Here is a 15,247-nt window from a genome sequence, read left to right as displayed (position 1 = left end):
CCAGGGGACTAGGAGGCTTTAGCTGATCCAGAGCAGGAGTGTGCAAGGGTCATATCCCGCAGGAAGTGAAATCTTCCAGCGCAGGTGAGGCTCACAGCAAGTGTAGCATAGGCGAGCTGGGAGTACGTTACCCTTCAGTAACGGTATCCAGTCTCTAGGTCGACAGTAACTAGGTCGACCACTATTGGTCGACAGTAACTAGGTCGACAGGGTCTCTAGGCCGACATGTTCTAGGTCGACAGGTCAAAAGGTCGACATGAGTTTTTCACGATTTTTTTTCTTTTTTTGAACCTTTTCATACTTAGCGATCAAGGTGGACTACGATTGGAACAGTAACCTGTGCCGAGCAAAGTGAGCCATGCGAGGGGACACAGTGCACTAATTGGGGTTCCCAGTCACTCTACGAAGAAAACGACACCAAAAAAATATATTAAAAACTCATGTCGACCTTTTGACCTGTCGACCTAAAGACCCTGTCGACCTAGTTACTGTCGACCTAGTTACTGTCGACCAATAGTGGCCGACCTAGACACTGTCGACCTAGTTACTATCTACCTTCCATACCACACCCTCAGTAACAAAACCTCGTTTGTCCAATAACGTCTCCCATTTCAGATGATTTTATTCACCACCCCTTTCCCCCGCCAGTTGCGGCATGCAGACATGAACAGTTCGCTGCACACTGCGAGCGGCTGCGTGCATTACAGACGCACGGCGCAGGGCCGCTATCCTCAGAAGGCCACATCCCAGGGAAGATTATGTTTGGCATTTCATTTCTGGCGGTCGGTTTTATTGCTGTATAAATGTTTCAGCTCTCAGTAAAGGGCTAAAGACAGAATACATTAACATCTAAATATCACAGCTCTGTTATACCAGGAAAAAAAAATGACTGAGCCAAAAATAGAACCATAGATTAAACCTGGTGGGGTATTTTGGGGTTTTTTCATACTTAATTTTTTAGCAATACCATTGAGGGAGGTTACTAAGTACGGGCATGTTTTTATTTTTATTTTTTTATTATAAATGAAGTTTATCATAATATACTGTACATGATGAGTTCAGGAAAGAAAATGATGCTCGGTGCCTTTGAAAAACTCCCCCCCACCCAAAAAAAAAGAACATACTGTAGTATATACTGAATGGTTTCCTCCCCGGTGAAGGGGTTAAGCAGCCGTGCGGTGAAATAAAAGATGTGAATCCCATTTGCAGCACTATTTATAACACACGTAACGTGTCAAGTAAGGAGTATTCTGCTTATGTGCAGTCCGTGTATCAAGGTTCTACCTCTGCCAAGCGCACCATCCATTCCTTCTCACTGTCAGTACTGACATTTGCCTTCTACGCTGGAGAACTGGGTAAAACGCACTAATAAGGATTTAAATGCTTTCTCTTCGTAGAAATGGATTAAGCCAAAGGTTACAATCTATCAGCGCGGCTCACCGGTGGTTTTCTTGTTCTATATGTTGTACTCACATTGCAGGGAGCGACATCACAGAGCGTACAACAGATTTATTTAATTCCAGGGAAAAGTCCTGTGTTATACAAGAACTCCCAGGTACTGTGCTGCTCTAGTACACTGTTAGGATGTCCCGGATGTAGAACACTGACAGGTCCCCACTCTAGCACACAGTGAGGTCATCCCCGCGCACACACCTCTAGCACACAGTGAGGTCATCCCCGCGCACACACCTCTAGCGCACAATCAGGTCACCCCCGCACACACACCTCTAGCACACAGTCAGGTCACCCCCCGCACACACACCTCTAGCACACAGTCAGGTCACTCCCACACACACACCTCTAGCACACAGTCAGGTCACCCCCGCACACACACCTCTAGCGCACAATCAAGTCACCCCCGTACACACACCTCTAGCACACAGTCAGGTCACCCCCGCACGCACATCTCTAGCACACAGTCAGGTCACCCCCACACACACACCTCTAGCACACAGTCAGGTCACGCCCACATACACACCTGTATCACACAGTCAGGTCACCCCCCGAACACACACCTCTAGCACACAGTCAGGTCACCCCCGCACACACACCTCTAGCACACAGTCAGGTCACCCCCACATACACAACTCTAGCACACAGTCAGGTCACCCCCCGCACACACACCTGTAGCACACAGTCAGGTCACCCCCGCGCACACACCACTAGCACACAGTCAGGTCACCCCCCGCACACACACCTGTAGCACACAGTCAGGTCACCCCCGCGCACACACCTCTAGCACACACTCAGGTCACCCCCTGCACACACAGCTCTAGCACACAGTCAGTTCACCACCGCACACACACCACTAGCACACAGTCAGGTCACCCCCACATACACACCTGTAGCACACAGTCAGGTCACCCCCGCACACACACCTGTAGCACACAGTCAGGTCACCCCCGCACACACACCTGTAGCACACAATCAGGTCACCCCCGTACACACATCTCTAGCACACAGTCAGGTCACCCCCTGCACACACACCTCTAGCACACAGTCAGGTCACCCCCCGCACACACACCTATAGCACACAGTCAGGTCACCCCCGCACACACACCTATAGCACACAGCCAGGTCACCCCTGTGCACACACCTATAGCACACGGTCAGGACACCCCCGCACAGAGTCAGGTCACCCCCGCACACACACCTCTAGCAAACAGTCATGACACCCCCGCACACAGTCAAGTGACCCCCGAACACACACCTCTAGCACAGTCAGGTCACACCCACACCTCTAGCAAACAGTCGGGTCACCACCGCACGCACACCTCTAGCAAACAGTCAGGACACCCCAGTACACAGTCAAGTCACCCCCGCACACACACCTCTAGCACAGTCAGGTCACACCCACACACACACCTCTAGCACACAGTCAGGTCACCCCCGCACACACACCTCTAGCAAACAGTCAGGTCACCCCCGCACGCATACCTCTAGCAAACAGTCGGATCACCCCCGCACACACACACCTCTAAGAAACAGTCAGATCACCCCCGCACACACACCTCTAGTACATAGTCAGGTCACCCCTGCACAAGCACACTGGAAGGTCTCCCACCACTCTAAGACACCGTCAGGAGTACCCACTCTAGCACACAGTCAGGGTCCCTCAGTTCTAGCACACAGTCAAGGGCCCTCAGTTCTAGCACACAGTAAGGGGCCCTCAGCTCTAGCACACAGTCAGGGCCCCCCAGAAATAGCACACAGGGGCCCGGCTCTTTTATGCAGCCAGGGGCTCTAGCACGCAGTCAGGGGTCCCGGCTCTAGCACTCAGTCAAGGGGCATCCGGTCTAGTACACAGTCAGGGGTACCCGATCTAGCACACTGTCAGGTTCTCACTCTAGAACATTGGAATAGCCTCTGGGGTACCCGCTCTAGCACACAGTCAGGGGTACCCGCTCTAGCACACAGTCAGGAGTACCCGTTCTAGCACACAGTCAGGGGTACCCGCTCTAGCACACAGTCAGGGGTACCCGATCTAGCACACAGTCAGGGGTACCCGCTCTAGGACACAGTCAGGGGTACCCTCTACCACACAGTCAGGAGTACCCGCTCTAGCACACAGTCAGGAGTACCCGTTCTAGCACACAGTCAGGGGTACCCGCTCTAGCACACAGTCAGAAGTACCCGCTCTAGCACACAGTCAGGAGTACCCGTTCTAGCACACAGTCAGGGGTACCCGCTCTAGCACACAGTCAGGGGTACCCGATCTAGCACACAGTCAGGGGTACCCTCTACCACACAGTCAGTAGTACCCACTCTAGCACACAGTCAGGGGTACCCGCTCTAGCACACAGTCATGGGTACCTGCTCTAGCACACAGTCAGGGGTACCCGATCTAGCACACAGTCAGGGGTACCTGCTCTAGCACACAGTCAGGAGTACCCGCTCTAGCACACAGTCAGGAGTACCCGATCTAGCACACAGTCAGGGGTACCCGCTCTAGCACACAGTCATGGGTACCTGCTCTAGCACACAGTCAGGGGTACCTGCTCTAACACACAGTCAGGGATAACCGCTCTAGCACACAGTCAGGGGTACCTGCTCTAGCACACAGTCAGGGGTACCCGATCTAGCACACAGTCAGGGGTACCTGCTCTAGCACACAGTCAGGGGTACCTGCTCTAGCACACAGTCAGGGGTACCTGCTCTAGCACACAGTCAGGGGTACCCGATCTAGCACACAGTCAGGGGTACCCGCTCTAGCACACAGTCAGGAGTACCCGCTCTAGCACACAGTCAGGGGTACCTGCTCTAGCACACAGTCAGGGATACCCGCTCTAGCACACAGTCAGGGATACCCGTTCTAGCACACAGTCAGGGATACCCGCTCTAGCACACAGTCAGGGGTACCCGCTCTAGCACACAGTCAGGAGTACCCGCTCTAGCACACAGTCAGGGGTACCCGCTCTAGCACACAGTCAGGGGTACCCGCTCTAGCACACAGTCAGGTTCTCACTCTAGAACATTGGAATAGCCTCTAACAATATGCTACTGTGAAGCCATCACATCCTGCTATTATTAGGTCTCAGCACTGACTGACATCACACTGATATACCATTACCCTACCACAGTTATGTCCCCACACTAGCAATTCCAGATTTCCAGAAACATACCTGATGTGCCTGTGCTGCTGTCTCTTTGCATCCTCTCCTAAGCGGTTCAGTGATGGCGAGCGGCTGCGTGGTACTTGGGAATAGCTCCCAATAGTTTTTACAGTGCCATTAGGATTATTCTGCATCTGTTGCAGTAGCTGTGGTGAGAGGCTGCGGTGTAAAGAGGTGGAGGCGGCCGACCACTCGGGGATATTGTTTACGTTGAGGTTGTTGTCGCTGTTGGAACGAAGGAGGATTCTGGGTGCCGCCAAGGTGCTTTGTAGCCCCCTTCTCCGATTAGAGTAGCTGGGCGCTTCCCTGAACGGCACTGGGGAAAAAGGAAAAAATATATTTTTATAAACCCAGATGCAACATATTTGCATTTTAATATATATCACAATTGGTCCATAAAGGACTATTATTATTATCCTTTACTAATAGGGCACCGGAAGGGTTCCACGGCGCCTTACAAACTGCATATATAGTACAAACATAACAAGATATAAAGTGCAAAAGACTTACAGTACAAAACAATGCAGAACATAAGAGAACACAAGCCATATCAACATTACTTCATATATAGACATCATACCCGCAAAAGCTGAGCTGGCCATGTATTGTAAGTTCAGATGGCCCTGCTCGTGAGAGCTTACAATCCATAGGGGAGGGGCAGACACACATGGGTGACACAGAGAGGTGAGTCTGAGGGGAGATTTGGGTGAGAGCTGTATGCTTTATCAAAGAAATGGAGATCTGGAAAGAGTTAGAGGGGCTGATATAGAGAGGGAGAGAATTCCAGTGGTGGTGGGAAAGGGCAGCACGTGCGAAATCCTGGAAACAGGAGTGGCAAGAGATAACCAGTTAGGAAGAAAGGCACCAGTCACTGGCAGAGTGAGATGGGCATGCAACAGTGTTAAGGAAGATGAGGCTAGCGATGTATGAGGGGAGAGGATTGGGTGAGGGCTTTATAGGTGAGTGTGAGGAGTTTAAATTGGATCTTATTGGAGCAGGTGTAGGGCCTGGCAGACAGGGGAGGCAGAAGTAGTGGGTATGGGTCGTTGGGTCGACACAACTTAGGTCGACAGTCATTAGGTCGACCACTATTGGTCAACATGCATTAGGTCGACAGGGTCACGAGGTCAACAGGTCGACATGTACTAGGTCGACAGGTCAAAAGGTGGGTGGTTTTTTTTTTCCTTTTCGTTTTTTTGGTGTCGTTTTCTTCGTAAAGTGATGGGGAACCCCAATTAGTGCACCGTGTCCCCCTCGCATGGCGGGCAAGGTGCCTCGCTCTGCTACCGCTGCGCTCGGCACAGATTACCGTTCCCAATTGTAGTCCACGTAGATCGTAAAGTATGAAAAAGTTCAAAAATTTTGAAAAAAGGGAAAAACTCATGTCGACCTTTCGCACTGTCGACCTACTGACACTGTCGACCTAATGCATGTCGACCAATAGTGGTCGACATAATGCCTGTCGACCTAAGTGGTGTCAACCTAATGACCGTATCCCAAAGTAGTTTGGTTGGAGAGAAGGAAGAGGTAATTAATCTCAGGATCACACACACATGTAGAGTGTCTGTTGACAGACATCTGAATTTGACAATGTAACGAAATGTATATAGGGAAACCTCTGCGTGACTCAGTCTGACATCTGTCAATTAGCACCAATACTACGAGTCCCTGCGGTGCCATATGCAAATCTTTTGTTGGCAGTATATCATACATAGTGCAGTTTTCCAGATGAGGGTTTATAGCTATAACCAAGGGATACAAACATTATTGGGCTTACTACCTTTTATGGTACACGCTGCTAATTAACTGTCAGGTTGAAAGGTCATCATAACTTGTGCAGTTCTAGTCAACTGGCTGATAACCTTGATGGGTTCCACACACTGATCCTGAAGTACAGCTCAAATACGCTTTTCCAAACTGCGCGTGTGTACATATTTAGGAGTAGGCATAACATGCACTTGTTACCCCTTCTGCCTGAAGATACAGGTCAAGGAAGGGCGGAGGAACACATATGGCGTGGTCTTTCACTTGTTTAGGGGGTCATTCCGAGTTGTTCGCTCGGTATTTTTTTCTCGCAACGGAGCGAATAGTCGCTAATGCGCATGCGCAATGTCCGCAGTGCGACTGCGCCAAGTAAATTTGCTATGCAGTTAGGTATTTTACTCACGGCATTACGAGGTTTTTTCTTCGTTCTGGTGATCGTAATGTGATTGACAGGAAGTGGGTGTTTCTGGGCGGAAACTGGCCGTTTTATGGGTGTGTGCGAAAAAACGCTACCGTTTCTGGGAAAAACGCGGGAGCGGCTGGAGAAACGGAGGAGTGTCTGGGCGAACGCTGGGTGTGTTTGTGACGTCAAACCAGGAACGACAAGCACTGAACTGATCGCAGATGCCGAGTAAGTGTGGAGCTACTCAGAAACTGCTAAGAAGTGTCTATTCGCAATTCTGCTAATCTTTCGTTCGCAATTTTGATAAGCTAAGATTCACTCCCAGTAGGCGGCGGCTTAGCGTGTGCAAAGCTGCTAAAAGCAGCTTGCAAGCGAACAACTCGGAATGACCCCCCTAGTTCTCACCTACAACCAAACTAATCAACTAAACAGACTGAGACGCGGCACAAACCATGCAAATGCAGCACAGAGCCCCAGGAAGACTTGAGAACAAAGATGCAGAATGCAGTAAACAGAGGGATATTAGGGATGTACTGGGGTGAATTGCACTGCTAGTTACATCACTGAGTGACATGTTGGAGATGCAGTGGATGCGGGGATAGTAAACCAGGAACCAATTACCAGTGGTACCAAGTTATATAGAGAATTACACGTCCGCAACTTTCAGCGCGCCAGTGACAGCTCCATATACTGTACGCGTCGCTTATTATAAATACACAGATGCGCTATCAGGTTTAGTTCTGATTATTACACGGGACAATCTTTGTAATAATGGACCTACTAATAAAACACAAACATCAAATGGTGACCCATCAGAGACTGCACTCAGAATATAAAAACTGAGCTCTCGGTCCACAATGAATAATGGCCATGCACGTGAATTTGCAGAGTCACTCTAATGGCCCATACACACTTGACGATAAAATGAGCGACGTCGTTCATTTCAGCCCTCATCAACGACGTCGCTCATTATATCGTCAAGTGTGTATGCCCCCTCGCTTATCTGTGGAGCATGTATGCTCAATTTCCACTATGGTCGTTACCAACCAGAGACGTCGTTGAATGTGTATGGTGTGAACGACCAACGACCAACGACCAAGCCACTGTTCACCAGCCCTGTTCCCAGCTCATTATTTTAATAAACTGTTCAGCTTGGATGCTTCAACGATGAATGGTCTTTGGTCTTTGGTCGTTGGTCTTTGGTAGTGTGTATGCTCATGTCGTTTGCTCAGCTGTTCAAGGGAAGTTCAAGGGAAGTCGTTAACGACGTGTGCATCATCAAGTGTGTATGGGCCTTTAGCAGCTGCAATCATCATCCGTAACTAGACCCAAAGTAATAAGGCAATGAGTGACCTGTATAGGTTGGGATGAGCCCACAAACTCAAGTTCTGGATTAGAGGGTCATCAAGGCATCAGTATTGGAGGGAGCTGTCCTCTCCCCTGTCAGGACCCTCTGCAGAATATTATTTTGTATATTTATAGACCAAGATCAAGAAGCAGATTGCCAAGGAGTCAATTCCAAATGTATGAAGTACAGTAGAATGAGAACTAATAAAAAGAGCAAACACATTTTTCAGGGACAGCGTTTCACATTTACTTTTTGGATAATTTAAACCTGTACATACAGTAATATACACATAGAATTACTCATATGCATTCTGACCTAGTATAGACTACAAACCTACACTGCACAGTAAAAATAGTTTAGTTGAAAAAGGGTCTGCAGTGCCACCTAGTGACCATAGGTGTTACCATGGCAGCTTTTATTTTTAATTGCCTTTAGAGGCTTCTATGCACCTGTAGTCCTACTCCCCCCACCCCACCCCCATAAAAGAAAAACACAATTATCACTAGTTGTGTCACACACTCAGAACATGATTGGCAGGGCCTTTTGCAAACAGCCACTGTGAGGCGCTCTGCAAAGCATTTTGGATACCACCAATAGCAATTTCAGGAAACAAACATGATTTACGCACATGTCCAATGGTTGCGTGATTAACTAAGAAGCCACAGCAGCTCAACACTGTGCAAGATGGTACACAGACGCTTGTACTGCTCCAGATGGATGGGCTGAGATATCCCACACGCTCACTAACCACCTGCTACAGCCCCAAATACACACCATGACAATCCGCAATGCATGAGCTGGAGGCATCTCTTATACAGAATGGCTAGAAAGGGCTAAGGTCAAGGGCATGTAACAGTGATGGCTAAGGTGAAGGGCATGTAACAGTGATGGCTAAGGTGAAGGGCATGTAACAGTGATGGCTAAGGTGAAGGGCATGTAACAGTGATGGCTAAGGTGAAGGGCATGTAACAGTGATGGCTAAGGTCAAGGGCATGTAACAGTGATGGCTAAGGTCAAGGGTATGTAACAGTGATGGCTAAGGTCAAGGGCATGTAACAGTGATGGCTAAGGTCAAGGGCATGTAACAGTGATGGCTAAGGTCAAGGGCATGTAACAGTGATGGCTAAGGTCAAGGGCATGTAACAGTGATGGCTAAGGTCAAGGGCATGTAACTGTGATGATTAAGCCACAGACATAATTCTAAAACCAGCCTTCTAGTTAGCCAAAGATTCCATTCACCAATCATCCAAACAAAGACTTGGCACAATATCAGAAGATTTCCCATTCATATCCACACAGGAAGAAATGTACACTGCCTTATAATCATGTAAACTACTTAAATGTATTGCCCATTTACCAAATGGTACCAATAACCATCTTTTGTACAATTGCTTTCATGTCATACACGGCAAAAGCTACATACTGGAACAAATAAACTATAATTTATATAAAACCATAAATATGGTTATTTATACGTATGAACAAAATGAAATTGTAATACACAAAATGTACGTCAGCCTATTTTCTCCGGGTGTTATTTGCTGACACCCCGTATGATCTGTCTCAGCGTGCAGTACTGAGAGGGATACAATTCTATGGTAACAGAAATGCTTCGCTCTACTTCTCTATTATTTTTAGTTTATTGCCAGAATGGATAAAAGGTGGCAAAAATAACTGCAAAACACGTTGCTGCTAGCAGGAGAGTAAATACCTTGATCCAAGTCAATGACTAGCAGTGAGTGACAGCGTTTTGCATAAAAATGACAAGGTGCACTGAGCAACTTCTAAATTGGATTCTAAAGGAGCTGTCCTCGCAGGCCAGGAAATACATGGTAATACAGTTCACTCATGGCAGTTAAAATAAAACTATTCAATATCGAAAATGATCAAACCCAGTTCTGCAGTAATAGCGGTGCCTGGCATATCATGGGTTGACATAATTTTCTTGCTGTGCCCTGAACCTGTCTGGAAATTGTAGGACAGGCATAATGTACAGAACAGTGCGGGTACTCCTGCCATAAATACCGGCACTGTACGTAATAAGCTATATCGCAATGTGCAAATTATCAGAATTGTTCTCAGTTATAATATGCGACTCAGGACCTGACACGTTCACAAAGCATTGACCTTCAGAGCTGCCATTAGTGTCAGCCGGTACCAAGACGGAAACAAGGGTGGCACCTATACAACAAGGCAGCGAGCTCACCCCTGAAGGAGTGGTGGGTACAGAGAGCCAGGTCCCAGCAGGGAGGGTGCGGAACACTGGCGACGATTGGCATGCTGGAAGGAACACATCATTGGCACTTGTCAGGGCGGCATGGCGCAGGAGACGCCAGAGATGGTATGTGATATGTGTAATAATTAGACACCCCGGGAGATTGATGACTAATAATTAATCAAGGCCACTTCGCCTCTAAGTGATTAATTTGAGATTTGCTCTGCCCAGAAAAACTCCAAACCAAATGAGACAAATTATGTTCCAATCTAATTTGAATCCTTTAATTCCTGCTCAGAGCAAAGGATGACACGAGTATCAATCACCTCTCTCTCTCTCTCTAAGTGTCACTCAGAGCCTCTCTAGGGGGACATCTGTCATATATCTCCCTGGTTGCTCAATGCTGAGGAGCCTGCAGCTCCGGTCTACTAGAACCTCACTCGCCTTCCATTGTACCGAGCACAAGGCATTAATAAATCATCAGATTTAAGAATGGGAAAAGCAGGTTGGCAATCTGTGTCAGTCAGCTGCCATAGAACTACTGCTCCAAGCGTGTCCTGTTGGCTGGCTTACATGGGCACGCTGGATCTTGTAGTCCTACAGCAGCTGGAGACTAGTGACAAGTAGTGCTACAGCAGCTGGAGACTAGTGACAAGTTGCTCAAGCCTGCATTTCACCATCATACTGTGTATTACTGACTGGATGCTGACCCTCCTCCTCCTCTTGATCACACATGGATCTGTCTCCCATTCACAAAGCGCACCCACAGCTACACTGATTCCCTGACACTTCCTCAGCAACATTCACAACATAGGGATATATTATTAATGATCCAACAACTATACAAAGTAGAAGGAACCAGGGACCATTTAAAGTTTAACATGAGACATTTGGTCCAGCAAGAAGCCCCCCTGGGGCAGGCACGGCTTACCTTCCTTCTTTGTGAATGCACTGAACAAAGACTTCATCCTCCTGGTAATGTGATGCCCCTGCCCCGTCCCTTCCAGTCCTCAGCTGCCCGCAGCCTGCATGGAGGAGCAAGTTCCCGGGAAGTGTGGCACAGCGAGCATCGCTGGGCATGCAGCACCCAACACTCTGCTGAGGAGCCCACCCCATATCCTGCCTGTCAGCTGGGAGCGGAGCAGCTGAGACATCATCCTGCGATCTTACACCGAGTGAGTCATGTGAGTGGCTCGCTGCTGCTGTACTGCACTGTGCTGCTATACCAAGGGGCGAGGGGGAGCATATGCATGCCATACAGTCCCCTCTGACTGCAGATACTGAGCCACAGCTGACCCGTGCCACCTAGTCCTGACTGCTAATACTGAGCCACAGCTGACCTGTGTCACCTAGTCCTGACTGCTAATACTGAGCCAGAGCTGACCTGTGTCACCTAGTCCTTACTGATATAACTGAGCCAGAGCTGACCTGTGCCACCTAGTCCTTTCTAATGTAATTGAGCCGGAGCTGACCAGTGTCACCTAGTCCTGACTGCTAATACTGAGCCACAGCTGACCTGTGTCACCTAGTCCTTTCTGCTAATACTGAGCCACAGCTGACCTGTGTCACCTAGTCCTGACTGCTAATACTGAGCCAGAGCTGACCTGTGTCACCTAGTCCTGACTGCTAATACTGAGCCACAGCTGACCTGTGTCACCTAGTCCTGACTGCTAATACTGAGCCAGAGCTGACCTGTGTCACCTAGTCCTTACTGATATAACTGAGCCAGAGCTGACCTGTGCCACCTAGTCCTTACTGATATAACTGAGCCAGAGCTGACCTGTGCCACCTAGTCCTTTCTAATGTAACTGAGCCAGAGCTGACCTGTGCCACCTAGTCCTGACTGCTAATACTGAGCCAGAGCTGACCTGTGCCACCTAGTCCTTTCTAATGTAACTGAGCCAGAGCTGACCTGTGTCACCTACTGCTCGCTGATATAACTGAGCAAGCGCTGACCTGTGTCACCTAGTCCTTTCTAATGTAACTGAGCCAGAGCTGACCTGTGTCACCTACTGCTCGCTGATATAACTGAGCAAGCGCTGACCTATGCCACCTAGTCCTGACTGCTAATACTGAGCCAGAGCTGACCTGTGTCACCTAGTCCTTTCTAATGTAACTGAGCCAGAGTTGACCTGTGTCACCTAGTACTTTCTGCTGTAACTGAGCCAGAGCTGACCTGTATCACCTATTCTTGACTGCTATAACTGAGCCAGAGCTGACCTGTGTCACCTAGTCCTAACTGCTGTAGCTCAGCCAGAGCTGACCCGTGCCACCTAGTCCTTTCTGCTATAACTGAGCCAGAGCTGACCCGTGCCACCTAGTCCTTTCTGACTGCTGATACTGAGCCAGAGCTGAACTGTGTCACATAGTCCTAACTGCTGTAGCTGATCCAGAGCTGACACGTGCCACCTACTCCTTTCTGCTATAACGGAACCAGAGCTGACCTGTGCCACCTAGTCCTTTCTGCTGATACTGAGCCAGAGTTAAACTGTGTCACATAGTCCTAACTGCTGTAGCTGATCCAGAGCTGACCTGTGCCACCTACTCCTTTCTGCTATAACAGAACCAGAGCTGACCTGTGCCACCTAGTCCTTTCTGCTGATACTGAGCCAGAGTTAAACTGTGTCACATAGTCCTAACTAAGGTAGCTGATCCAGAGCTGACCCGTGCCACCTACTCCTTTCTGCTATAACGGAACCAGAGCTAACCTGTGCCACCTAGTCCTTTCTGCTGATACTGAGCCAGAGCTGAACTGTGTCACATAGTCCTAACTGCTGTAGCTGATCCAGAGCTGACCCGTGCCACCTACTCCTTTCTGCTATAACGGAACCAGAGCTGACCCGTGCCACCTAGTCCTTTCTGCTATAACGGAGCCATTGCTGACCTGTGCCACCTAGTCCTAACTGCTGTAGCTGATCCAGAGCTGACCTGTGCCACATACTCCTTTCTGCTATAATGGAACCAGAGCTGACCCGTGTCACCTAGTCCTTTCTGCTATAACGGAGCCAGAGCTGACCTGTGCCACCTAGTCCTAACGGCTGTAGCTGATCCAGAGTTGACCTGTGCCACCTACTCCTTTCTGCTATAATGGAACCAGAGCTGACCCGTGCCACCTAGTCCTTTCTGCTATAACAGAGCCAGAGCTGACCTGTGCCACCTAGCCCTTTCTGCTGATACTGAGCCAGAGCTGAACGGTGTCACATAGTCCTAACTGCTGTAGCTGATCCAGGGCTGACCCGTGCCACCTACTCCTTTCTGCGATAACAGAACCAGAGCTGACCCGTGCCACCTAGTCCTTTCTGCTATAACGGAGCCAGAGCTGATCTGTGCCACCTAGTCCTTTCTGCTGATACTGAGCCAGAGCTGACCTGTGCCACCTAGTCCTCACTGCGATAACTGAGCCAGAGCTGACCTGTGTCACCTAGTCCTTTCTGCTATAACTGAGCCAGAGCTGACCCGTGCCACCTAGTCCTTTCTGACTGCTGATACTGAGCCAGAGCTGAACTGTGTCACATAGTCCTAACTGCTGTAGCTGATCCAGAGCTGACCTGTGCCACCTACTCCTTTCTGCTATAACTGTTAGGGTCTCCTGCCCTGTGCTGCCACGTCGTCATGGCAACCGGGAGACAAGTGCTAGCGGAGTAACCTGAGCGCAGCTGATACTCCGGTTCGGGTCTTTTGCTGTGCAGTGGTTACAGGCTCTGTGCACGGCAGGGGATCCGGTGCTGGTTTTTGTGCTCACAGTCTGTGAGGTCTGAGTGGGGCGTGGACAGCACCTGCTATATAAGGCCTCTTCTCAGGTTAAGCAGATGCTGCTGTATCTTTGTTGGTTAGTCAGTTCCTGAAAGTTAGCCAGTACTGTGTAGCTTTGTATTTGTTGTTGCTTACTGCAAATAGGCCTGGGGATTTGGTACTACACTCTGCCAATCCAGACCTAGCAGTAAGACTGGAGTCAGTCGTTTAACTTGCTGGGGTTCTTTTGCTACTCTGTGAACTTAGCAAGTTTGCGGCTGTATTCTCAGATTTGCCTGCCTAAATCCTGTCTCACTGTGCAAGGAGTTCAGGTGTCAGTTTAGTGGCAGTAAGCTGAACCTGTGCACTGCAAGTGAGGATTAGGATTGTGGAGACTCTCCTTGTGTCTATCATTCCATCTCTGACCAAGGAGTTTACTGCCACACCCGTTGGTAACCCTTTAGGGTTTTGCTGTTGCCCTTAGCAACAGCATTTCGGGTTCTCTACGTATTAAAACACAACATCTTGCTTTTTCCATCTGAGCATTACTAATAGTAGGGAGACACCCAGTTTCTTAGCCTCTGGGCTTCTCTGTTCACTTTGTGTTTATTTTGTTACCCTATCACCTTCTGTGTACGTAATGTCATATTCTCCAGTCTGTCTGTAAGTTCATTTGTTTTGCATCCCTATCCGTTCAGACACCAGTACATTCCTGCAGGCACTGGTGTGCATAACAGTTCAGACACCAGTACATTCCTGCAGGCACTGGTGTGCATAACATATTCAGCAGCCTAATACTCCTGTTGAAATTTTGTGGGAATATGGAGCATACCCCTCAAAATACGTTGCAACAGGTGGTCGATCAGGTGCAGGTCCTGACTCGACAATTTAATGATTTGTCCATTAAAATGCACACCTCCCAGGCCGCTGGCAGAGCTCCCGCAGCAGCAGTACCTTCAGGGGTTAAGGAGCCGAAAGTAAATCTCCCGGATCGTTTTTCTGGAGATCGCTCGCAGTTCTTTTGTTTCAAGGAGAGCTGCAAGCTATACTTCCGGCTTAGGCCTCAGTCTTCTGGGTCGGAGATTCAGCGGGTGGGCATAGTGATTTCCTTGCTACAAGGAGACCCACAGGTCTGGGCATATGGGTTGCAGCCTGACTGTCCGTCGCTTAAA

The 15,247-nt window shown here is 49.0% G+C and overlaps 1 protein-coding gene across 10 annotated transcripts in view; it reads right to left on the bottom strand.

The window, feature by feature from the left end:
* The window catches only part of SHANK2 (SH3 and multiple ankyrin repeat domains 2), a 998,986-nt gene that overhangs the window by 530,282 nt on the left and 453,457 nt on the right, over positions 1-15,247 (bottom strand). For 9 of the 10 annotated variants that reach the window (XM_063944111.1, XM_063944110.1, XM_063944114.1 and 6 more), the window contains one exon: positions 4,623-4,929. In XM_063944111.1, the coding sequence (XP_063800181.1) occupies positions 4,623-4,929 (307 nt within the window). Of the gene's footprint in view, positions 1-4,622; positions 4,930-11,274; positions 11,476-15,247 lie in introns of those variants that run through there. The other variant, XM_063944119.1, reaches the window with a different exon arrangement.

The sequence above is a fragment of the Pseudophryne corroboree genome, chromosome 11, assembly GCF_028390025.1.
Source record: "Pseudophryne corroboree isolate aPseCor3 chromosome 11, aPseCor3.hap2, whole genome shotgun sequence".
NCBI lineage: Eukaryota > Metazoa > Chordata > Amphibia > Anura > Myobatrachidae > Pseudophryne > Pseudophryne corroboree.
The sequence above is the reverse complement of the archived record's forward strand: the minus strand, read 5'-3'. Positions and strand labels throughout refer to the sequence as shown.